The sequence below is a fragment of the Acomys russatus genome, chromosome 19 (genome assembly GCF_903995435.1).
Source record: "Acomys russatus chromosome 19, mAcoRus1.1, whole genome shotgun sequence".
Lineage (NCBI taxonomy): Eukaryota > Metazoa > Chordata > Mammalia > Rodentia > Muridae > Acomys > Acomys russatus.
Genome location: NC_067155.1, coordinates 49258183 through 49284107, shown reverse-complemented (window position 1 = coordinate 49284107; position 25925 = coordinate 49258183). Strand labels below are relative to the sequence as shown.

General features: G+C 47.5%; 1 protein-coding gene across 1 annotated transcript in view; it reads left to right on the top strand.

The window, feature by feature from the left end:
• Tmem132c (transmembrane protein 132C) overlaps positions 1–25925 on the top strand; it is a 300746-nt gene that overhangs the window by 88431 nt on the left and 186390 nt on the right. Inside the window, exon 2 of the mRNA XM_051161419.1 lies at positions 19817–20705. Coding sequence (XP_051017376.1) covers positions 19817–20705 — 889 coding nt within the window. The remainder of the gene's footprint in view (positions 1–19816; positions 20706–25925) is intronic.

The window sequence follows — 25925 nt, the reverse complement described above, 5'->3', positions numbered from 1 at the left end:
CCTCCCCCCCCCCCCCCACTCACCCCAGCCTCGCTTTTGTGGAGTGGAGTTGGCCCCTCCCACCTGTGGATCCAGGGCTTGCTTCAATGAGTTTTTCCAAGAGAAAAATCTCCCATAAAGACACAATTAAGGCAGGAAGGACTCAAGCACCAGGGAGAAGAGAAAGCTAAGCCCCCACCCCCACTCCCACCCCTGTGCCCCCACCCCACCCCCATTTTAAGAGTTGGCATAGTTCTGCTGAGCTTTGAGAAATACCCCGCCCCCCTCTAGCGACATGTGTGGCTTAGCTGAGGGCCTGTGTCTCTTGAGCCATGAAGAGTATCAGCATAATGCTTGGCTGGTTGGCAGGCGTGCTCAGGCCAGACAGCAGAACCAAAGCGCGGTTTCAGCTAAGCTGCTCAGTTGAAAAGAAGCAACAAACACAAACACAAACAAACAGACGTCTCCCCACAGAACAAATGGAGGCCATCAGAGGCGATGCAAGCTCAGCTGCCACTCATAGAGCTCAGATCTGACTTTTTCCTTCTCGAAGGATGGAGGAGGCTATGTTCTAGTTTCCTTTCTGGTGCTGTGACAAACGCCATGACCCAAAGCAACTTAAAGGAGGGAAGGGTTTATCTCGGCTCATATGTCACGACCCATTACTGTTGGGAAGTCAGGGAAGGAGCCTAAGGAACAGTTTGAGGCAGGAACCTTGGAAGACACTGCTTACAGGCTCACTCACGGGCTCATACTTAGCTGGCTTTCCTATGCTGCTCCAAACTGCGGGCCTAGGGCATGGTACCTCCCACAGTGGACTGGGCCCTCTCACATCAATTAATAATCTCTCACAGACATTTCCTCTCTTGGATGAGTCTAAACTGTATGAAGTTGGCAGCCTGTGCTAAGTAGGACAGTATGTGACTTAGAAACGTAGGACTGTGACCAAGGGGCTGGATGGAGAAGGAGGGTAGCATGTGCCAGGCCATGGGAAGGAAGAAGAAGAAGAAGGAGTCTGACCCTCTCTCTGGGTGATGTCTTAGGAGGCAGGAGCTGCTGTGATGGGCCTGTCCTCCAGGAACTCCCAGCTTGAAGGCAGAGGGTGACAGGACTTACTGCTCTTCAGCTCTTGACCAGTGTATCAGAAGTTTTTAGGGACACCTTCCCCTCAAAGATCAGACATCCAAAGTCCCACAATTCAAGGCTAAGCACCAGTAAGCAGTGAGCCATGCGTTGTCTTTTGCGTCTGCTGTCTTACTTTGGCCACAGGTCCCATCTCAGGAGTCGCCTTAGGTTCCCCCTGGGAGGTGCTGCCGCTTTCAACACCCTTCTCATCATGAGCCCATATCCTTCCTTTCTACATCTCATACATATCTCCAGGGACTTTGGGCTCATTCAGTCAGACCTCCTACGGCAGGTGGAGACTCGTGTCTTTTCTAGCAATGTCCCTGCTGGTGGCAGCGAAGCCCAGAGAGCAGATGAGACTTTAATGTGCCTCCGCACTCCAGTGATGACCTGTATTCATCACTTGAGATGTGTCAACATCCAGCCTCAGGACCAGTCGGGCCCTGGGACTCATCATCTAGGCTGGTACCTATCCTGCAGTACTCTCCCTCAAGGCTCTAAGTCCCCTCTTCCCTGGTCACAGAGGGCTCCCTGGTGCTCACTTTGCATTTTTGTACCAGCTTGACCCTCTACCCAGTCACGTAGGCTACACATGACTTATTTTTACTCTCCATTTTTCACTAGCCTCTTCTAGCAAAGCAAGCACGGTGGGTGTCTCTTCCTGTTGAATCCCACCCAGGGCCTTGCGTGGAGTGGATGCTCAAATCCATGGGTGCAGAAATGTAGCTGGAACTTGTGGGGTGTGTGGTGGGTCCTCCTGTACCCCACCTTCCCTCGGTACAGCTCAGGTCAGTGACCCACAAGATGAGTGATGGTATTCTGGGTGCTCTGACCTGGCTCCCAGTTTGAGTCCATGACCCACTACTGTCTCCTCTGCCATCCCAGGTCTGGGGTTTGTGCTAGAGAAAGTACAAGCGCCTCTGGAATGCTGAATATAGAGCCAAGACTTGCCTCGGAAGATGCCTGTGTTGACCCAGAGCCAGCACACTCAGCCTTTCCCTTTAGAGTTTTGAGTTATGTGGGTCTATTGTAGACGGCAGCGGATGCAAGGAATGGGTGCAATCCTGTAAGAGAGGCCCTGGGATTCCTTGGGAGGACACTACTGTAGAGTCAATCAAAACAATGAAACAAGGCCAGAGGGCTTGGGATGAAACTCAGCGAAGGCATTGTCTTCCTGGCATGCACAGAGCCGTGGGGGCCATACCCAGCACTGCGCAAACCAGACGTGGTTGCCCATGCCTGCCTGCAATAGCCCTCAATCCCCGTACATGGGTGGTACAGATAAGAGGATCTAGGAGTTCAAGGTCATCCCCAGCTATGTAGTGGAGTCAAGACCATCCTGAGATACATGAGACCCTGTTTCAAAAACGAAACAAATAAAAAGTTTTAAAAATGAATTTTTTTAATGTTCTCACTATAAAAATAGTAGCTACTTAGGGCAATGGATATATTTATCTTGATTTGACTGTTAACCCAACACACACACACACACACACACACACACAATATTCAACACATGTAATAAGTACATGTCAACACAATAACAAGATGTCAATATGTACTTATTAGGTAACACCCAAGAGTAAAATTTAATCCAGGCATTGTGACACATGTCTTTAATCCCAGCACTTGGGAGGCAGAGGCAGGTGGATTTCTATGCCGTTTGAGGCTAGCTGGGTCTGCATAGTTTCCAGGATGACCAGAGATTCACAGAGAGAACCTGTCACAAAAAAATAAAATAAATGAATGAACATCAAGAAAAAAAATGGCCACTGGGCATCCCAGGGTTGGAGATAGGCGATTTATGGAGGGAGAAGTTCTGGTCCTGGCTGGGCATAGGCCAGACTTTTGTCTGGGTCCACCACTGACTCATCCATTCTCTTCAGAGCGCCCTCTGGTGGTAAAACCTCAGAAGTATCCCTAGGCCCTGGGTCAAGAGGCTCCCTCCCCCGCTCCCCCAGGGACCCAAACTTCTTTAGCCAGAGATGGGCACAGAGATGAGCACCCTCCCACCAGGCTTCTTCCACATCAAGGTGCTTGAGCCAGGCAAAGCCTCTGGTCTGTGGATGTCATTGCTAGGCAGCCGGTCTCTGGGAACCACAGCTCAGCATGGGAAGGAGAGAGTCCCTTTTGAGTCAGCAGCAGCAGACTCAGAGCACAGATGGACCAGACAGGGAAGAGAGCGTGGGCTGCCAGAAGAGTGGGTTTTGGTGACCTAAGGACCAGTGTGGGAGCAGCCCCGTGGCCCAGCCATTTTCTGGGCAAGATAGAGCTAGCCTGGTATTATTCCAAACTTCCCTGTACAGACTAAGAATTTACATTTTTTTGTATGCTCTCTCTGATTTTAAAGAATTTCCAGCCCCTTTTACTTTTCCTCTTCTTGTTTTCACTCTTCTTGTTATCCTTTACTAGTAGCTCCGAGGCCCCGGAGCCATTTAAGCCTGTTGTCCATATGCATGGGTGTGAAGGGCTGTCCCAGAGGTGTCCCAAGAGCTGCAGCAAGCCAGTATTTGTGACATAGTGTATGCTGTCAGTTTTGTGGTTCTTTCATTTGCCCCAAGAGTCCTGTGAGACACCTGAGGGCATTTATTCAGAGTCCAGATAACTGATAGTGAGAGGCACGCAGGGTACTACTGTTCACTATTTTCATCCATCCATCCATCCATGCATGAATCCATCCATGAATCCATCTTCATGATCCTTCCATCTATTGGTTCATCTATCTACCCATCCATCTGCCTGTCCTTCATCTGTGAACTTATCCATCTCTCTGCCTTCCCATCCATCTATCTTTCATCCACTTATCCATCCATCCATGCATGAATCATCTGCCCATCTGTCTCTGTCTCTGTCTCTTTGTCTCTCTGTCTCTCTTTGTATTTCTCATCCATCCATGAATACATACATAATTATAAACATACATATCACCTGCCCATATATCCATCTGCCCATCCATCCATCCATGAATGATCTGTCCATCTATCTGTCCACATATCTGCACATGTACATACATTTTTCTCATTCATCCATTCATAAATACATGCACACCTATCGCCTGTCCATCCATCCATCTGCCCAGAAATGAATTTGGGCACTGATAAAGAAAAGATACTCTCCCATTGTGCCACCGTTAGAATGTGCGCTGTTTGATTGGACTTTATTTTCTTAGTGCTCCATCTCAGGACTTAACATGTACTCAGCAAGGGGCTAAGTTGGCAGGAAGCCCTGAAGTAATACAATGAGCCTTGTGAAGATTTAGTAAGAGCTGTGTATTGATTGGAGGAGACTGAGATGCTTGTCCACACCTGGGCCTCATGCTGGAACCAGGGAATCCGAGCATCCATGGGTAGAAATGAGAGACAGGCTACTCGCCAAAAGAAATGGAAGAGCTGAGATAATTGTGGGGTAGGAAACTCCAACAGAAGACCTCCTGGGTCCTGCCATCCTCAGGATTCTCCTAGACTGATGATCTCACATCACAGCCTGGCACAGTTCAGCCTCCATGCTCAGCAATGCCCAGGAGCCAGCACACAAGACAGGCTATTGCTCGTTGCCTATGGTCTGATGCCCTCGATGGTGACTAATGTCCATTTCACACAGTTTCTGGGTGGCCCTGAGGCTTGGCCTCTTGTGAGGTCATCTCAGGGTATTATCTAGGGCTGCTGCCATTCAGGGCTCCACTGATCCTCATTTGAAGATGGCCGATGCCATCAGCTATGAGCAAGAGGCCTTGGGTTCTCCATCACATGGCTGTCTTCATGGCTTAGGTGTCCCAATGACACCTCCTCCAAAGTGAGGGATCCAAGTGAGAATTTAATGTCACCAAGTTGGGTAGAGGGGAACAGGCACATCAGAGAACTGTAGAACTGGAATGCAGAATTAGGTACAACTGTGAAAACCTTGTGTGTGTGTGTGTGTGTGTGTGTGTGTGTTATTAAGTGACTTTGTCTACACAAGTGTGCATACTTAAAGGACAGAATAGAATGTCCAGTGTCATCCCCCATCCCTCTCCACCTGTTCCCTTTGAGTCAGGGTCTCTCCCTGAACCTGAAGCTCACACTTTTGTGGCTAGGCTGGAAGTCAGCAATCTCCAGAGACCTTCCTGTTTCCCTTCTCCTCAGAGCTGGGGCTACAGACATGTGCTGGATGCCCAGTTCATTATGTAGATGCTGGGGTCCAAAACTCAGTCCTCAGAATTTCACACTGAGCACTCTTTGGTAGAGGAAAATCCCACCTGCACAATGATCCTAGTATCTAGTGACTTTGTCTGTCTGTCTTTCTGCCTGCCTGTCTGTCTCTCTCTCTCTCTTTCTCGTGTGTGTGGTTTTTGAACTACAGTTTCTCTGTGTAGCCCTGGAACTTGCTCTGTAGACCAGGCTGGCCTCAAACTCCCAGAGATCCACCTGCCTTTGCCTGCTGAGTGCTGCGATTACAGGGATGTGATACCACTCAGCTAATTTCTCTTGCTTGCTGCAGAACGAAACCAAATGGCGTCACGTACATTAAACACATTACTTTCTCCTCCCTTCAAAGTCAGTAGGGAAAAAAATAACAAAGAACAGGGAGGAGAAGACAAAAGACACTTCTACCTTTGAAGCACACACAGGTCTTCATCTGCTCTGTGTTTTGAGGTGTTTTCTTTCCCCAACAATTAAGATAACGGCAGACATATCACCAAGGGAAGTCCTCTTAAAACAATATTTTTTAAAATCACATAACTAATGTGCATGTTTTATTTTACAGGATAGGATTAAACAGCCATTAAAGCTAAAATATGTGTGACTACCTGAAGCTCTCATTTCTCCTCTTCTTTTAGGCAGTTGTGGGAGTGCTGTTAGCAGTCAAAGCTTTTTTTTTGTTTTTTTGTTTTTTTCCTTAAGAACTGGAGTGATGACTCAGCAGTTAACAACCTGTACTTCTCTTGCAGAGGATCTAAGTCTGATTCTCAGCACCTATGTCAGACAGCTCATGAATCACCTGTAACTCCAACTCCAGGGCGACTCTGCTGCCCTCTTCTGGTCTCCATGGGCATCTGCAGTCACATGCACATATCCATACATAAGCACCCATACACCTAACTAAAAAAGAATACCTAAAAAAAAAAACTTCAAGTATTGTTCCTAAATATTAAAATGTGTACATGTGTTTATTAATATGTATATAAAGATGCATACATGCATAGGCTGATTTGAGGACCTTGTTAGCTTAACAATTATGTTAAATTAAACTTATTAATATTTTTAAGATATCAGTGTAATTACTTAACAATTATTTTAGCACAAATTATTTGCTCCTTGTGTGATAATGCTAATCCCAGCAAGGAGATGTAGCTGAAGTTCACTGGGCCAGTTTTCTGGACCTTATAAATTCTCTAATACTAGATGGCACATAGTCACCTCATAGACACATTATTATTGACTTTTCCCCCTGGAACTTAGATGTAATGGCTGGATGGTTAGCAGCTTAATTGCAGTCATAAGAATGTAAGCTTTCAGGGGAGATGATGAGACAGACAGATGGATGATGCCTGGGGTCTTTAATAATTTCATGGAAGTTTTGAACAAAATCTGGGTAGGGAAATCTGAAGAAAAAATATATTATCACAAGCATTCCTAGTTTAACTTTTTAAAGATTTTTAAAAAATTATGTGTATGTACATCTAAGCGCAATGCCCACTGAGGCCAGATGGGGGGGCGTCAGATCCCCTGAAGCTAGGGTTGCAGGCAGTTGTGAACTGTCTGACATGGGTACTGGGAGCTGAACCAGTGCTCTAAGCCACTGCACTCTCTCTCTAACTTACTTACTTTCTTTCTTTCTTTCTTTCTTTCTTTCTTTCTTTCTTTCTTTCTAGATAAACATTTTTTCCCAATTTAATTTTCACCTAGTCACATGTAGAGATCTTTCTGGGCAAACAAATGTGATTCCCCTTTGCAACTACCACTTAATAGTTAAGTTAATAAGCAATGGTTTTGTGTGCCAGGCTAGCCAGGTAAAACCTGAGTACTTTCCCTTGAAAATAATTTCATCTTCAAAGTAGCTCCTTGAGTCTGTTCTGTCACTAATATTGTTGCACAGTTAGAGATACGGAGGCTCAGCTTTGCTGTATCTAGGTTGTGCGCTGGTGAGACATAAAGCCCAGTGGCCTGGCTCAGGGCTGTCTTCCATCTTCATCCTTCTTCCCAGAATTCTGTTCTGCAGTTGTTCTGACACTCCACGATCTCTACTGTACCTTTTCCAGTTCTGGGCAATAGGGAGGTGCTCCCCAGATAGCTCAACTGTCCCTGTCTGACTTCCGTCCAGCAGCAGGGACCCAGCTCACCCCCTCCCTACTCCTCCCCTCCATGGCATCATATGAGAGCCTGAAGCCTATGTCTTCCTCTCTGGCTTCTCCTCTTCTGGGGACGGCTTCCTCTTCCGCTGCTTAAGCATCCCGCAAGCGCAACAAAAAGCGGCGGCGCGGGGCTCCGAAAAGCCTCTTGGTTCATGGATATTGAATGAAAGCCATTCCTTGTGTAACTGTGCTTGATTTGATTTCTCTGAGGTTCGCACCCGAGAGCGAGATTGATGTCTTAAGAACAGGCATAAGCTAGGGGGAGTCATTTGTCAAAACCAGGATGCTGATTATCTGTTGATTTAAAATGGGGGGTGAGGGCGGTGAGGAAGAAGGCGTCTTAGACTTTCCTAAGCCTGGAAGGGACAAACTCCAGCTTTTTCCCCCCAACTTCAAGCACAGCTGGGTTCAGTCTCCTGACTGCTGAACTGACCCAAGCATGAGATGGTGAAATTGATGGTGCCATCACTGGCCAAGCGTTGACCCACTATCTCCACAAGAGGCACATGGGTGGAAGTGAGGCATGAGTCTAGAATGGTAGTGCCGTTGGAGCTGAGGCTACGGCAGAGAGACACACACCAAGTGCAATTCCTGATTCCAGGATACCACACAAGTGGTCCCCAGAAAACCCTGACTGTCCCTGGGCTTCATCTCCTTATGAGTGAAATAGAGACAGCAGAGGTGCTCACCCCAGAGGCTGAGGTGGCTCCGTGGGTAAAGCACTTTCACGGCGACAAGAGGACCTGAGTTCAATCCCCAGCACCCATGTGAAACAGCTGGCCACGGTGGCTCACACTGGTCACCCCAGCACTGAAGAGGCAGACAGAAGATCCCTGGGTCTCGTTGGTCAGCCCAATCAGCAAGTCCCAAGCGCTCTTAAAACAAGATAGACGATATCATAGGGAGTGGCAACAGAAGTGTACACGCACACACATGCACACACATGCACACACATGCACACACATGCACACAGAGACAAGCACACATGCACACACAGAGAGACTATACACAATACACAGACACGCACATGGGCACACAGGCACACACGCATGTGACCGCATGCGTCCTCATCCCAGAGCCATTTTTTTAGGGTCAAATGGACATTCCGGTGCTACCAAGGGTCCACTCTCTGAGTGTGTTACTCTCCAGACCTTGCTGCTTTATAGTCCAGGCTTTGGGGGCTCAGTATTTACTTCCCATTTAAGTAAAAATAGGGGAAGGGGCTGCCTTGGTTTTTTTTCCAACCCCCTATAATTCACCATTCCCTCTCAGAAAGTTCACTTGAATGCCTTTCTCACAGTACAGAGTATGTGATGAAAGAGAACATAGCCTTCATCTTCTGGGGCGATCTTTCCTTGTATTTACTCAACCATCAAGCATGCATTTTCTACCTCGAACCCCAAGACTCCTTGTTAATGTAATCATCCTAAATTCCGCTATAACCAAACAAACTACAGATGCTTACTAGCAAATGAGGCTCAGATGTGTGTGTGTTGGGAGTAGATGTGGGGGTGGGAGGGCGATATAGACTTTTTAAAAAATTAGCTGTAATTACAGGAAAAGGAAATATGGGCAATATATTAAAAAATAAGCTCCTTTTTTTTTTGAAAAAGACCACCATAAAGATAGGATGCTGTTTCTTTTTATTGACATGAATCAAGATAATTTGGACTCTCAGGATTAATGCTGGGTTCCACATAAATAATGATGCCATCTGCCATTCGCGGCGCGCCTCTCTCTGAATAGACCCCATGAAGCATCCTGCAGCCATATGCTGTGTGAGTGTAAGGGTGGTTGTTTAAATCCCACTCGGGCTGTGCAACTCCAGTTCCCTCCTGTATTCCCCCCCCCCCCCCCGCCACCTCCCCGCCTTTTCATTTCCAAACTGTTTCAGATGTTTAGTAAAAAGGATGTTTACATCCTTGTTCCACAAGGTAAGCCTGACTGGTAACTCAGGTTATAAAGCACACTGGGGAAGAAGCCAGCGGCCTCCCAACTGCGCACGAAACCCAGCTCAGAAGGCTCCCTCCACGCTGCAGTCAGCAAACTAAGATCCAAATACTGATGGATCCAAACACCAGTAACAATTTCCTCATTGAGGGATATAATTTTCCCAGAGGGTTAGCAACCTTTTAGTGGGGGTGGGGAGATGGCTCGGTAGGTGGAGTACTTGTGGGGGCAAACAGGAGAGCTGGAATGTATGCAAGGAATTACTATATAACCTTAGGAGGTAGAGATGGGGGAGCCACCCGTGCCCCAGAGCAAGCTAGCTAGGAAGACTTGGAGAATTGGTGAGGTGTGTGTTGGTATGAGGGACCCTGGCTCAATTTTAAAAAAAAAGCAGAACCATAGAAGCAGGCACCCAGTGTGAACCTCTGCCTTCCACATGCATGTTTATATATGTGTGTGCACATGCCCACACACACTCATGGGGAAACAAAAAAAAAAAACCCAACTTTTTAGTGAAGTTTCATCAAAGGACTCTCTTAACTGCTGTAGTTGTAATACCAGGGACCACTGAATTCTCATTCTCGCATCTTCCTGTGACCTTTGAAGGTCAGTTCTTCTGCTTCACCCCTAAATCGTTTTGGGCATTTTATGAGTGTCCAGTGGGCCACATTTTACAGAATCTGGGCAACAACCATGGTTGTCTGAGATGGACTTGGCATGCAGGAAAGGAACAGGGCCAGCTTCTGCCCTTCTAAATCCAGGCAACGTGGCCCTATAGTGTGGCACTTATGTGTCTCTCTGGAGTCTATAAGTTCAAAGGTTGGAGCTACAAGGACATACTGGAACCTCTGAGGGGCGGGACGCAGTGGAAAGGAGTTAGGTCGCTAGAGTATTGCCCTTGGAATGAGTATTGGACTCTGGTCTCTTCCTCTTGCTCTCTTCCTCTTCCCTCCTCAGTGGTGCATTTCTCTCCCTCCTGTTCTGCCTTACCATACCCCAAACATTAGAGGCAAGGGACAGTGGATGGAAATCCCCAGAGCTGGGAGCTCAGACTCCATCCTTTAAGTGTGCTATATCACAGTAATGGAAGTTGACTGACACACCTGAGAGCCAGAAACATTTTCATATGTACCCACATGTCACCCAGTGTGACAAGAGGAAGTGCTCCCTCCCAAGGGGCTCTTATGTCCTCATTGCTGTAACCACCAGCCGCGTGACCTCCCACCACCCCATAGCAGAAAGGCTCAGTAGGTGGGACTGGCTAAGGATCTTGAGGTGGGGTGTTATTCTGGACTAGCTGGGAAGGGGGATATAGACCCATCAGGAAGTTTCCAGGAGAGGGAGGCAGGAGGTCAGAGCTGAGGAAAGTTGGTTAGCCCTTTGCCTTGTAGATGGTGAAGAGGCTTCAAGAGGAGGGGGGAAGGCAGGGAGCCTCTGTGGAAGAGGGAAAATGAAGGAGATAGATTCTGTCCTGGGGTGCCAAGCCAAACAGATTGCAGGCACACCCTGTCTCAGACTTCAGATTCCTGACCCCCCCCCCCCCCAGTAACCAAAAATGCTCTTTTGTCTTTTGAAAAGCTGCTAAGTTGGTGGCAATTCATTTTGGAATTAAGGAGCAACTGCAGAAGCTAGGCCTCAGCCTGTCAGGATCCACACGTTGACAGGGAAGGGGGGGACCTGGCCAGAGTATAAAGTGGGGAGGGCAGGGAGATGCAGGCGCACTAAGCAGGGCCACTCTGAGGGCCAGCACAAGCTCAGCTTCAGGAACCCCTATAGCCTGCAACTCTACACCCCACCGTGACTTCCCCGTGGGCCTTGCCCCTTAGGCCTACCCAAAGCGCTGTTTCTGTGCCCACTGAGCCTGAGGTACTGGCTGTCTTGCAGCCTTGGCTTCTGAACAATGAAGCTCTTTGCCTGCTTCTGGGGTCCTAATCAAGTAGCACCCGAGACTGATCCCACAGCTCTCTCTGAGGAAAGAAGAGGGGGGATATCCCCTCAGGGGCCCCCTCGACAGCAATCTAAGAACCTATGCCTTTCAAGGGGAGGTCTGGCGTTATGAAATTGCAAACCCCCACTGTGTAATTTCAGCGAGAGGTATTTGGGTTCCCTCAGAAGCGGCAGTGAAATCAAATAATCCACTTATCAAGGTACCTTTTGTTTCGAGGGGAGAGGAAACAATGAGCCATATTTAGCAGAGAGAGAAGGTCCTGCGGCCGAGGAATGTTAATAAATCAGAAATGGGAAGAGGGAAAAATTCAAATTGGCTCGAGTTCCCAGCAAGCTGCGGTGACTTGGCAGGTGCGCCCTGTGTGGTTTTCCTCGAGGCACATGGGGACAGGCCAGAGAGCCTTCTGCAGGTGTCTGAGAGAATGGGGGTGAGCAGCGAGTATCTGATGCAGCCCATGCCAGGCATATTAGAGCAAGTCCCTCCTCCTGGACTTGAGATTTCTTCTTATATGAATGTCAAATTGTGTGTGTGTCTGTGTGTCTGTGTGTCCACTTCTGAAACCTCAAAAGCTTTAGTGTAGCTTATTGACAAAATCTAAATAAAGATGGAAAAAGGAAAAGAAGAGGCTGGACCCATATTTGACCACGTCCCCTGGATGGGGAGGCCTGGTGGCACTCAGAGGAAGGATAGCAGTCTACCAAGAAGAGACTTGATACCCGATGAGCATATACAGGGGGAGGAAGTCTCCTTCAGTCACAGTCGTAGGGGAGGGGAATAAGGGGAAAATGGGAGGGAGGGAGGAATGGGAGGATACAAGGGAGGGGATAACAATTTAGATGTAATATGAATAAATTAATAAAATATATTTTTAAAAGAATATAAAAAAATTAAAAAAAAAAAAAGGCTGGAGTGTGACTCAATTGGTAGAATTTTTGGCCTAGCATGCATGAAGCTCTCTGGGTTTGATACCCAACATTGTGTAAAACAGGTATGCCTATCCACCTGTAATTCCAGCACCCAGGAAGTAGAAGCAGAAGAGTCCAGAAGTTCCAGGTCAGCCTGGCTGTGTAGTGCGTTCATGTGCAGCCTGACTACATGACACCCTGTCTCCAAAAGGAAAGAATGAGAAGGAAAAAGAGAAGAAGAAAAGAGGAAGAGGAAATGGAGAAGAAGAAGAGAAGAAGGGAAGAGAAAGAAGAGAAGAAAGAGGAAGAGAAGAAGAAGAAGAGAAGAAGAAAGAAAGAAGAGAAGAAGAAGAAGAAGAAGAAGAAGAAGAAGAAGAAGAAGAAGAAGAAGAAGAAGAAGAAGAAGAAGAAGAAGAAGAGAAAAACTAAGAAGGAGAGGAGAAGGAAGAAGAGAAGAAAACATTAATAGTCCCATAACCCTTTTCCCCCTCACCAGACTTGTTGAAGACCTGAGGACTTGATGTGTTCTGAGGGTCTTCAGTCAATTCTCCCTATACACATAAAGATTGTGAGATTTGAAAGTTTCAAACACTTACAGTAAACAGCAACAACAAAAACCTGCTGTAAGCAGTAGCTCAGGAATTCACCAGTTCCTTGTGGGTTTTGTCTGACTCCAGTGACATTTACCATAATGTGTTTCTTCTTTCTGAGCTGGAGAAAGCTCCACCTGAAGTCCTTTCTACATTGCTTCTTCCTGATGTGACACTTGACGTCTCATTCTCTCCTGCCGTGGGACCTTGTTAGATCAGTGTTTCTCTGTTGCAACAATATGGAGGCTTGTGATGGGTGCCCTGTGCATCAGGAGTGTTCATCAGCATTGCCGACCTGCACCTGCTTCTGTGCCAGCAGCATCCACCCCTTAGTCCTGTCCGTCAGCAGTGTCTCCAGGGCCTCCAGAGATGGCCTAATTGGGGAAGTCCTTGTGTTCACATGAAGACTTGAGTTCAATCCCCAGCTTGGGCCCATAAAAGCCTCAGGCACTTTGATGGGTGCTTAGTGACCCCAGTACTATGGAGGTAGGGACAAGTGGCTCTCAGGAGCTCTCTGGCCAGCCAGTCTGTCTAAATCACAAGTTCCAGGTTCGGCAAGAGATCTTGTCACAAAAATAAGGTAGAGAGTGGTTGTGGGAAACTCTTGGCATCAATATTTGGTTTGAAGGGACATGTACATATATGTACATGCAGAGAGATAGAGAAAGACAGATACATAGAGAGAACATATATAAAATAATGAAATGAAGCCAGGTGGTCATGGTGTATGCCTTTAATCCCAGCACTTGGGAGGCAGAGACAGAGGCAGGTAGATCTCTATAAGTTTGTAGGCCTACCTGGTTTACAGAGAAAGTTCCAGGACATCCAGGGCTACACAGAGAAACCCTGTCTCAAAACAACAACAATAATAATATGCAAATTAAGAGAAAAGAGAGAGAAGTGCCTGCAGTCATGACCAGTTTCCCCCTCAGCCAGATAGTCAGTCACCTTGGTTGGAACTCCCACTTCACTACCTCTTGCAGAAGTTCTTACCTCACCTTAAAGCAATCCCACTTGGCCTGGCCATATATATTTCTGGAAGATTCTACTTCAGTGTTACCCAGTTCAAAGCAGGAAGGAACTAGAAGTCATTTGTCACTTCGTGACATGGGCACCTTCTGAGTGCCCCATGCCCTTGGGTGAGTCCCCTGCTGTTTGAATACTACACTGGGTGCTCGTATGGCTGGATGGCGCATATGCCAAGCACTGTGCTGGCCCTGTGATGTGGTTCATAGATTCTGATAATGCAGTCAGGAGGCAGCAGCCAGCATTCTCCTAAACACACTTTATAATGAGGGGTTCACTGTGATGAGATTTAGAAGGATCCCGAAGCCGGGGCTATAATGGTTATTGCCAAGTATGCGTGCTGTGTATAATTTGTGCATTGTCCGCCTTTTTATATGACTGCTGTGAAGAAGGTTTGTTCATACCAGAATCTCCACAGATGTCTATGGAGTATGTGGCACTGCCCAGTGGCTAAGACATCATCACTAGGCCATGGGGAGTTTGAAACTGTACTCTGCTGCTGTACCGCCACTGTATCCATGCCGACTGTAGCATCTTCGCCGTAGTGTAGGACCACTTTTATGATGCTACACTAGGTGGTTTCCACTGCTTACCTCGTTCAGAGTGAACCTGTCTCCTCCCTACACACTTAGACAAAAGCCCCCTCCTCGTACCCCAATCCCTGAGTGACCCCTTTACCTGCTTGTCACTCGTCCTCCATCCCATCCTGAGTCCGTAGTCTGTCCCCTTTCACCTGCATGAGCCTGCCTGACCTTTCCATCTTGGCCCAGAGAGAATCAACTGGGAAGAGTCCGTGTTCTGTCAGCATGTCAGAGAGTGAGTCTCATAGTGATGGCAGTGCCTCGTGTGGACTGACAGGGTCATTCTTCCCCCTCCCCCCTCCACACCTCGAGATGTTCTGTCTGGGCACTAAGCGACACAGGCGTCAACCAGGTCCACTATCTCAGGATCTCAAAACATCAATTTCCGGTAGTGGCTTCACAGTGGAGTTCTCTGATGAACAGCTGATGGAGGACACAATATCCCTGATGCTGACAGCAAGCGCAGATAAAGAAAAGGGACAAACAGGGAGGGAGACAGTGAGCGGACACTCTGCCTTGTGGCACGGAGGCCAGATGAAAGGTACAGCCGTCAGTGGCTCCCCGTGCCTCTCTGCGTGGCCTTCGGGAGCCAACATAGGCTTGTCTGAGGCATCGATTCAGACCCTTGAGATCTCTGTCCTCCCTAGGGATGCTAGCTGGCACCAACGAGCCAGAGTGAGGGTTAGGAAGTTAGTCAGAGCTCAGGTGCTCACAGCAGTGTGGCATGTGTCCTGTGCAGTCAGGAAATGATAAAGTACAGCAACGATGGCAAATGCTCCTAGTTCCTTAATCAGCTAGACCCAAGCTTCCGCAAACGTGTGAGATGTTTTGGTAACATGCATAGTCTTGGAGCCTTTGGGAGTGCAGAGGTGGGTGTGCACAGCCCACTAGGTCACAGACAGAAGTTGGGGTGGCATATTGGAGAGAGACTTAGACTTAGGCCATATGAAGTCATCCACATCATCAGGAGAGTGGTTCCCTTTTCCATTCTTTCTTAAAAGTTCTTTTAAAATATTTATTTGCATGTATGAGTGTCTTCCTGCGCGTATGTTTTGCACCAAGTACTTGCAGTTCCCACAGAGCCCAGAAGAGGGCATCAGATCCCTGAAACTAGAGTCACGGGTTGCTGTGAGCCACCCAATGTGGGGACTGAGAATTGAACCAGGGTCCTTTGAAAGAGCCGTGAGTGCTCTTACCCACTGAGCCATCTCTCCAAACCCTCATTGAGTAATTCTACCATAAGAAAGTATATTGGATCTTCACTCCCTCCCTCCAGCCCCACTCCACGCACTTAATATAGACGTGACAAGCCTTAAGACACCTGGGCAGATAGGAATCTGGGTCATGTGATCCTGTTTTGTTTGTTTGTTTGTTTGTTTGTTTTCTTTTTAAGTTTTAGAAGAATCGTTCAAAAAAAATAGTTCGTTGGTATTAACGCATTGTATATTTCAATCAGTAGAACTACCCACTATTAACCTCTTGACTAATTATAGTGCATGCATGTATTTGGCTACTGTTATAGAAATGTCTGGTTGAGAGGGTTCAGTCAGTAAAGGGCTTGCCATGCAAGCATGAGGACATGAGTTCGATCCCCAGAATGCAGTGTTAAAAAAAGAAGGAAAAAGAAAAACAGAAAAAAAGGTTGGGTGTGGACACATCTACACCTACACCTGTGTGAATACACTTGAAGTGCCAGGTAACAAAACATGACCCTATTTGGACACTCATCAGGAGCCAGGCTCCTGCTAAATGCATTATATAATGACTTTCTCATTTTCACATAGCTGGTAGAAAAGCGCAACGTTGTTCTGCGGGGTTGTGAGCCTCGGGCTCCAGCCAACTGGCGTCAGCTTCAACAGGATCAGAACAGTCAGGATTTCGTGGGGGGGGAAAGCCACGTTTCCTGTTGCCCCGTGTCCTCATCTATAGGTAGAGGTTCTCACCGGATATTTATTAAGATCTGGCCAGGTGAGGTTCCAACCCAAAGCTTTTAAAAATGCTGCCTAGAATGCAGTCAAGAGTCAGTGGTTAGTGCCTTCGGGAGTGACTTCAAGACAGAACACATATGTGTACGCATGCATACATGCATGCATATATACACACATACATGTATACATACATAGAGAGTGAGGAGGGGGAGAGAGACCCCTCCCGTGCAGGAAGAGTCAAGAATGATGGGAAAACTTGTCAGCAAAGCCTCATGTTCCCAGCACACCCTGCTACAGATGGACCCTGCAAATCTGCTTTGTCTGTGTCGCCTTGGCTCAGTCTCCCCCCCCCCACCACCCCCCAATAAAACTGCCTCTAAATCTCTCTACTTTAAGTTCTGAAGAGCCGTTTTTGGACCAGACTAAATACTTTTAAGATAAAAGTCACTAGATGTGGCAATTAGCCTTTTAGTATTTTATAAAAATACAGTGACTTTCTCAAACAGTCAGCTCTGACACTTCCAGGGGCTCTTCCTGAAACGTCGTGCCTTGGCAAAGATTTTGAGTGTGTTTGGAGCTGGACCAGGACTGAGTGGGTTAAACTGGAGATGCCCAGCCTTGCCTGGTTCCTAAGGAGAAAGGAATGAAGGTGCCCTGTCGCTGCCCGTGACCTCGGCACAGGGCCTCTGGGCTAGGAACAGAGTGTTATTTCTTTGAAGAGACATCTTGACAACTCAAGTTCATCTGGACGCAGAACCAAAAGCAGCTTTGATGTGCTTGCCAGGGTCCCTGCCGGGAAGGGATTAGCGATGCTTCCAGAGGAGAGCAAGCAGGATGTCCCATATGCTCAGGGGTGTGTGTGTGTGCAGGGAGGGAGAGACAGGGAGGGAGGTCAGAAAGAAAGAGGGAGAGAAAAGTCTTCCTGCTTCTCGGGGATGAATGGAGGATAGTTTGGGTTTCTTGGGGGTTCACAGAAACCAGGCAAGGAGGGTGGGCTGACTTGAGGCTGCCAAGGAGGTGACAGCTGGGCATTCATGCTCTTGAGCCTCGCATGTAGCTGGAGTCAGTGGTGGTGTCCTGAGCAATGAAAGTCAAGACCCTCATGGGGGAATCTCATCAGAGACAGACAAATGGCTATCAGCCTGCTGGTTGGCTGCTAAGTCTTCTGGGATGGCTAGAGGGAGGCGTATGTGTCGCCCATTCCTGACTTAATGTAGAATCCTAGCAGCCCCAGTAGGCACAGGCTTAACCGTCTGCTGATTCTAAAATGGCCCTCGGACTACAGGGCCTGAGTACCAGACTCCAGCTAGCATCCGGATGCTCACCCCTTACTATCTCTTCCAGCTGTATACAAAACCCGACTATTTACACTCTTGCTACGTTGAGAGGGAAGCTGGGGACCCGGAGACTCTCAGCTTTTTTTTTTTAAAGTGGTGTTTCAGTTTGTGGAAATCTTGTAGGATGCTGTGGGTTGAATAAAACTAATTTTCGGGTGGGGTTGTCAAATCTGAACGCACTAGAAGACAGAAGGTTCAAGTACCCCCCCCCCAAAATGCAGCCACCGTATGAGGTGAATCTTGAAGGGGACCAGAAGGGCCCAGGGGCCTTGAAGGGCTCCCTCCTAAGCAGAGGGTGGTTCACTTATTCAGCCTCTTATGTTTTGATAACGAGCACGTTGTCCTTAGCCGTAAAAGACTAAACTTACTGAGCCCAAGGGGTCAACATTACCAGATGGCTTGAAGGCCTTATTCATGAATACAGGGTGGTTTTTGCTCCTGATTTTCGAATAATGAGGGAAGAGTTCTCTTGTTGCTATTTTTCCTAAGAAACAGGCAAGATCTGGACATAGGGGGCAAGGGGTATAAAACCAAGATGGCTTGCTCACATTCTCTTTGTTTCGTTGATTTTTTTTTTTTTTTGCTTTTATTTATTTTGGGATCGACGATGTGGCTAGAAGAGTTGCAAACATAGTCAAAGAGAATTTCCACACACCTTTTAGTATATTTTATGTGTATGAATGTTTGTATTGATGCCTGAGTATGTACTTGCGTATGCAGTACCACCAAAGGCCAGAAGAGGGCATTGTATTCCCCTAGAACTAGAGACCGAGACAGTTTCAAGCGGCCATGTTTGTACTCACAATTGAACCTAGGTCCTTCGAGAAAGAACAGCCAGGGCTCTTAGCTGTTGAGTCATCTCTCCAGCCCCTGTTTCCACACACCCTTTGCCCAGATGACTCAGGTTTTACAGTGTTATCACATCTACCTCAGGTAGATTTTTCAATTCCCTCCCCTCTGCCTCTGTGTCTCCGCATCTCTTTTCTCTTTATCTTCCCCCCCGCCCCCTTACCCCATCCTCTACTTCTTCATGGATCTATCAAAGTGTAGTATTATAATTTGTGAGTGTGGATGTGTGATGTGTTCATATGTATGTGAGTGCGGGGTTATAATCAATTCGTGCAGGTGTGTATGTGGTCAGAGGTTAGCACCAGGCGTCGTCTCTACTGCCTTCCAGCTTATTTTGGGGACAGAGTCTGTCACCAAACCCAGAGCTCATCATTGCAGCTAAAACGGGCTGGCTAGAGAGCTCCTGAGATCCTCGCAGCTCTGCCTCCCCAACACGGGCTTTTACATGGGTTCTGGGGACTTGAACTCAGGTCTTCAGGCTTACACAGCAGGTACTCTACCCACTATACTGTGTCATATCACTTCTCTGGCCCTGGGGTTTAATCTTGATTGTAAGATTTGTATCTAACTTAGTTGTTGTTGTTGTTTTTAAAGCAAGTGTCTACCCAACTTCCCCAGCAGTATTTATTAGTCTATATTTTTCCTCAGAATTTGAGGTTCCATCTTTACCTCAAACTAAGCGTCTCTGTCTCGGGGTGTGTTTGTGGATTTTATTCTATTCCACGTGTCATTTTCTTAATCCTAAGCGCACTGATTTGCCTGGAATCTCTGGCCAGAAAGGTTCCTGTTTCATTTTCTCTGCCTCCTGTCTGTTTCCCAAGTGCTGGCACCGCAGGCATGTGCCGATGTGTCTTGCCTTTTTTTTTTTTTTTTTTTTTTTTAACTAAACCATCTCCCAACTCAGTCAACTTTACATATTTGAGCCTACTAATTCTGTAATTTGTGGACCACCCAGAAGCTTTGGCTATTTCTTTCTTTCTTTTTTTTTTTTAATATTTTATTTAATTTTAATCTATGTGCATTAGTGTGAAAGTGTCAGATCTTGGAGTTACAGACAGTTGTGAGCTGCCATGTGGGTGCTGAGAGTTGAACCCAGGTCCTTTAGAAGAGCACACAGTGCTCTTAACCACTGAGCCATTTCTCCAGCCCCAACTTTGGTGGCTATTTCTTAAAGGGCTCCGCAGCTTCGGTCTGTGAACTTGGCTCTAAATCGCTGCCAGAAGTGGCAGCCGGTTGCTGATCTGCCTTCTCCGCTTCTCTCCCCTAGTGGCAGAAGGTCGCGGGGTCGTCGAAAATATACAGAGATTCTCTTCGCTGCCGCCATACCTGCCTGTGAGCTTCCATGTCCTCAGAGCAGAGACGTCCTTCTTGCTGAAGGAGGCCAACCCGGACCTGCTACGGAATGCCAGCCTACAATCCAGGGTGGAGTCTTTCTTCACCTACAAGACCAGGCAGCCCCCCGTATTAAACGCCAGCTATGGGCCTTACTCTGCAGAAAAAGTCATACCTCTGGACCTGATGTTGAACCCCGACTTTTTAGGCCCAGCCAATAAGTTTCCTTTTGACTGGAGGCTGAAGGCCCACATCCTTCAGGAGAAAGTCTACCTGGGTCGGCCCAAAGTACAGGTGCTCTTCCACATTGTGGGCCGCGACTGGGATGACCACAGGGCATCTGAGAAGCTTCCCTGCCTGCGGGTCTTTGCATTCCGAGACACTCGGGAGGTCCGAGGCAGCTGCCAGCTGAGTGGAGCCCTGGGGTTGTGTGTGGCTCAGCTGGAGATGCTGCCCAGCTGGTTCAGTCCCCCGACTGTGGTGTCCGGGCGCAGGAGGCCCACAGAGCAGCCAGAGGGGAGTCCCGTGGAACTGTACTACACTGTGCAATCAGGAGATGAGCGAGGGGACTGCACCGGAGGGGACACCAGAAAGGACAATGCCATCCGTCCAGGAAAGGATGGACAAGAGGATAGGCTGTCCCACCTGCAGAAGATTGGCACCGTTGACCTTTACCGAACCCAGGACAGCACCCAGCTCAGCGAACTGCGTTTGGATGGCAATGTGGTCATCTGGCTCCCGTCCCAACCCGTCAAGCAGGGGGACATAGTCACTGCCTCTGTCACCATCGCCAATAACTCTACTGTGGACCATTTTATCCTGAGGTAGGTACCCAGGCTGGCCTCTGGCCATGGCATGCCTAGAGTGAAGGCTGATCTAGACACCAGGTTGGGGTGGTTGCCATCTCCTGAGGACTGTGCCCGCTAATACGGAAGTGAGTGATTGCAAGCCCAGGTGTGCTGGGAAGCTGTTAGTAAGCTGTGTGTTGTAGGCAAGGTGGCCTTTTTTTTTTTTTTTTTTTTCCTCCATCAGTTAAAGTAGTAAAATTCTGGAAAACAACCCAGCACAAGATCAATGCATTTACTTGCAAGTGTTATAGAAATCTTGGATTAAAAAAATAAGGGGAGGGTCCCCAGAACTGGGAAGACCATCCGTGCTAAGAGGCTTGGAGGTTTTTTTGGGGGAGCTTAGGGTGTCCCACCCAATTATTTGTGCCTCTTTCTCATGTTCTATTGATCCAAAGGTTATGGGCCCTTTTGTAGCAGGGACTGACTTTCTCTGTCTGTCATACCGGCAGGCTTGGGTGAGGGTGGGAGCCCCAACCTCATCGTGAGCTCCCCAGCAGTCATAGAGAGACCCACCACCACAAGTGATAGCAAATGGCTTGTGTTTCAGAGAAATGAGAGCTTAGCGCTGGGGACAAAAATCTACAGAGAATTAGAGACTTACTGCCTGCTGGCGGGTGGGTACGAAAGCCATGGAAAAAACCTAAAAGCTGGAATCACTGTGTTTGCCCTTCTGCCATGCTAGGAGCCCATGGCTTTGGGAGGGCAAAGCTGAAAAGGTTCAGTGCTGCCATCTTTGGCCCCAAGGATTCGTCTGATTGGACAGGAGAGCTAACCTATTTTGGCCTCATTTGCATATCTACGGATGCAGGTTGTGTTGCAAGCTTGCACATTCATGCCCAGGGATATATATTGAAGGCCCTGAGGAGGATATATCTAAAAACGGAGTGTTGAGTCCCGCCTGTCTTGTTTCATTGGTTTCACGGCTCCCTTTGGTAGCTAAGACAGCTTGGTGACTCAAGGGGTACTCTTAGCAAAATAGCAGACAGCTTTGTCTTGGGAAGGTCGCCTCCATCCCCAGCGTGGGCTCAGCACAGGGTGTCCAACGGAGCTTTCATGGACTGATTCTCACATAAGGGTTTTGGGACTCAGCTTAGGGACACCTGCTTTGTAACATGCTTAGAGGAAGTCCTGTGAGGCAGAGTGTCTTCAAACTAGCCAAGGAGCTTCAAAATAGCGAAAGGCAGGTGAGGGTTGTCTTCAAGTAAAAGTGAGATAATCAAAAGAGAGGGATTTTTGACTGTGAGTCAGAAAGTCTTAGGTTATAATTGCCGTAGATACATTTTGGTTCTTTGTAGGGGAAGGAAAAAAAAATATATATATATAATGCTGTCAGATGATTTGCTTCAGGGGGAATAAATGTTTTCAAAACAGAATGCCAGCCTGTTATCCCACACTTCAGTGATGTCTTATTCTTGCCGTCTGGCTGCCAGGATGGTTATTTTTAAGGCTTTTGCTTTTTGTGTGTGTGTGTGTGTGTGTGTGTGTCACATAAAGTATTCAAATTCAAAGATTTTGATACATTTCTTAAGGTAGCTCTTATTCCTCCGCATTCAAACAGTTATTTGCTGAGAGCTCTGCCTTATCAATATATACCGGCTTTCTTGCATCTGTGACATTCAGGAATCAAACCTCGAACCCATGGTCTTGTTCATGCTTGTTAACTGTTCTATGTACGTTTACTCCTTTCCTGACTATTTGTGAGGGGGCTGATGCTGCAGGCCCTGATTTCCTGTTGCTTTGGGGGGAGGGTCATTAAGGAACTTAGGATACCTCTTTGTGAAAACCCACGTCTTTCACAGGGTTGAAATGGACAGGTACAGGGGAGTCCTCTCTGGACCTGTGTCTGTGGCTTCCTGCAAGCGTCACCACCGTATCAATGTGGGACCAAGATGAAGGAGGTTTAGAGCGAAGGTCCAGCTTCAGTCTCCCACCGTGGCCCTGGGCTGAGCAGGGCAAGTTACTGAGTTTAAACTTGAGGTCATCACTTTGCCTAGGGCTTTAGATCTTGTAAATTGAAAATACACCACAGGCTTGGGTGTTGGCTTGGGAACATGGGGACAGAAATCAGCTCCAGCACTTCAAGGGGGTTGCGACAGGTCAGAGACGCCCTTCGTTGTCATCCTCCACTCGGGTAAAATAGCTCTCCCCTTTAGAAAGCTCAGCTTCTGCCCTCTACAGGGTGAGTCTGGACAACATGGACCTAAGGCCCAGACAGTCTGGTTACAGGTGTGATGCTCTGGCCTGGCTCTTGCAGAGGACGCCTGATTTTTTTTCATCCCAAAGCCAGGACCTGTGTTCTGGTCCTGTTCTTGCCATGCACAGTCTTGAGTGACTAGCAAGGCTTCTCTTCACAGCCTCAATTTGTTTATCTTAAACATAAATTCAATTAGCTCACCTTCTTCTATAGGTCTCTAAGGACTCTGTATTTTGGGGGGGAGGGGGTATTTATCCCAGTGTCTGGCATGTAAAAAGATTGAATATTATCAACAAATTTCTTTTAAATTTTGAAACTTCATTGCTTTCTATTTTAGCAAGCAGAGGGACATGGTGGTATGAATTCCCCAGCCCCCAGGTTTGTCCCCTAAGACGTGCCCATCACCATTTCACCCCAGTTTTGTTAGAAAGGGCCATCTTCTGAGAAAGCAGGATTTTCAGAGCGCGGAGGGTTAACAGGGTGCCTGGACACAGTCTCCTTGTGTCCACATTCCCCGATCATAGCCTTCTGGTCACATATCACAACAGGCCCCACGCAAGGGAGTGAGCCTTGTTCACATGCACAGGCCATGTGACCTCTGACCTTAAACTTGACACAGGGTTCCTCAGCACAGGAAACCCAGTACAGACAGAGAGAGACCCACATGCTTATGTCTCAGCTCTGAACGCAGTGACCAGGAGGAAAAGTATCCAAGAATCTATCTTGGCGCTATCTACTCTCATTCCAAAGTTGCAGCTTCACTGTGTAAAACAGGGAAAGGAAATCCTTTTTAAAAAATAAAAGGGGACCGGGGAGGTGACTTGGCACTTAAGAGCACTTACTACATTTACAGAGGACCTAGGTTCAATTCCCAGCACCTACATAGTGGCTCATAAAGGCCTATAACTCTTGTTCCAGGGGATTTAATGCCTTCTTTTGGCTTCTGTGAGCTCCTGCATGTGTGTGATGCATATAAACTCATATAGGCAAATATACATATACACACATATACATACATACATACATACATGCATACATATGGTAAAATGGGGCTAAGAATTTATGGTTCAGTGGGTTGCACCTTTGCCATGCTTGAGTGAGGACCAGATTTCAGGTCCCCAGGACAGCCCATCTGTAATTCCAGCCTTGGAAGGCAGAGAAAGGAGAGCCTAAGGGCAGAACAAGCTGGCTAGTAGACCAGCCACATCTTGTGACTTCTGGGTTGGTTGAGAAACTTTGCCTCTATGAATAAAGAATTAAAGAGACGGAAGGTAGCTCCCAGCATCCACCTTGAGCCTCTATGTGCCCACACATTTGCAGAAATATGCACACACGCGTGCAGAAACATGTATTCACGTACGTGCAAGCCACAAATACATGAAACATGGACAAATCAAATTACAAAAAGCGAGCGTTATGGACAGTGTAGACATCTGAGGATATTCCGGTCCATTCTGAAAGCTCATCATATGGTATTTCATTCTATGTCCCCTCCTATTTCCTTATCTCAACTCTTCTCCCCGCCTCCTTAGTCTCCAACTTCTACCTCTTTTGTCTCTTTTTAATCTTAGCATGGCTGTGCATGCCTTTGATCCCAGCATGCAAGAGGCAGAGGCAAGTGGCTTTCTGTGAGTTCAAGGCTAGCCTGGTTTACATAGAGAGTTCCAGGCCTGCCAGGATTACATAGTCGACCTCATCTCAAAGACAGACAAAACAAAACTCATTTCTTTTTCTATGACACTCGTGTAGTAAGTCACCCACTAATGTCACTCGATCCTGCCAATCCACACCTTAATTTGAAGGCCACAAATTTACATTGTTTAACCAAGTTGCATTCATATAAAGAACCATGGGTTGTAAGGTACATTATCCCTTTCAAGTTTATCCAAATTTAGGACGTTTCCAAAGGGGAAGAAGTCCAGCTGCCATGGACTTCTTTTTGGATTTTGGAAGAAATGTTCAGTTCCCTTTAAGAGATGCACACAGTGGGCAGACGAGATAAGAGATCTGCACTTGTGCGGGGTGCCCTGGATTCGGAGGAAGATCCTGCGTCATCGATGGGCTGCGCATGTTCTGCCCACTCTGCTAATCCTATGCCGTTGAACGTCTGTGCTGAGAAAGTGACCACAGCATTTGGGTACAGTTACCACAGCCTTGGGGATGACAGGGCCCTGCCTTCTTAACCTTGGGCTCATCAGCTGAGCGGGCATGTTGAGACACTAATGTCTTAAGCTGGGGAGCATCTCAGAGAGCCCTGAAGACCTTAGCATTTAGCCAGCAAGGCGAAGCTTTGCTCTGATAACTAACTCAGCTTTGTTGAGCAGCGAGCCCTCCCAGGCCAGGCAGGAAGGCTCTGTGCTGTGAGCATGTGAGGTGCTCAGTGTAGAAAGGTAGGTCCCCTGCTCAGGGTCACCCAGCTCTCCTGCCACAAGGGAAGTTGGTTCTCCACCTCCACCCCCCCCACACACAATTAACATCTTGAGAACAACTATGTAAATCCCTCTCTGGAACAAATGAAAGGCTTACATCCTCCATGTGATTGGTTGATTGACTGATTGATATATCTATGTCTATGTTGTGTATGTGATGCAGGCAAACGCAGGTGCACACACCGGTGCCATATTTTGCTGAGGCCAGAGATGGATACTGAACATCTTCCTCTGCCACTCACTATCTCACTTCCTTGAGACGTGGTCTCTCTCAGGATCACCTATTTCTAGCCCTCACTGCTGGGACTACAGGTACTACCAGCCAGGCTAGCTTTTTACGCAGGTGCTGGGGGGATGCGGGGGGCTTCAAACTAAGGCCCTCATGATTACACAGCTAGCACAGTTACCTCTTGAAGCCATCTTCCCATCCCCCAAGTGGTCTTTCCTAGAGCTGGGATTTTAAAACATGATGTTGGATCCATTTTTTTATATTTGTAATTACTTTCCTTTGATCAGCCAAACAAGACCGAACACTCTCCCATTTTCACTCTGCTTGCAGCGGTTAAGTCGGGA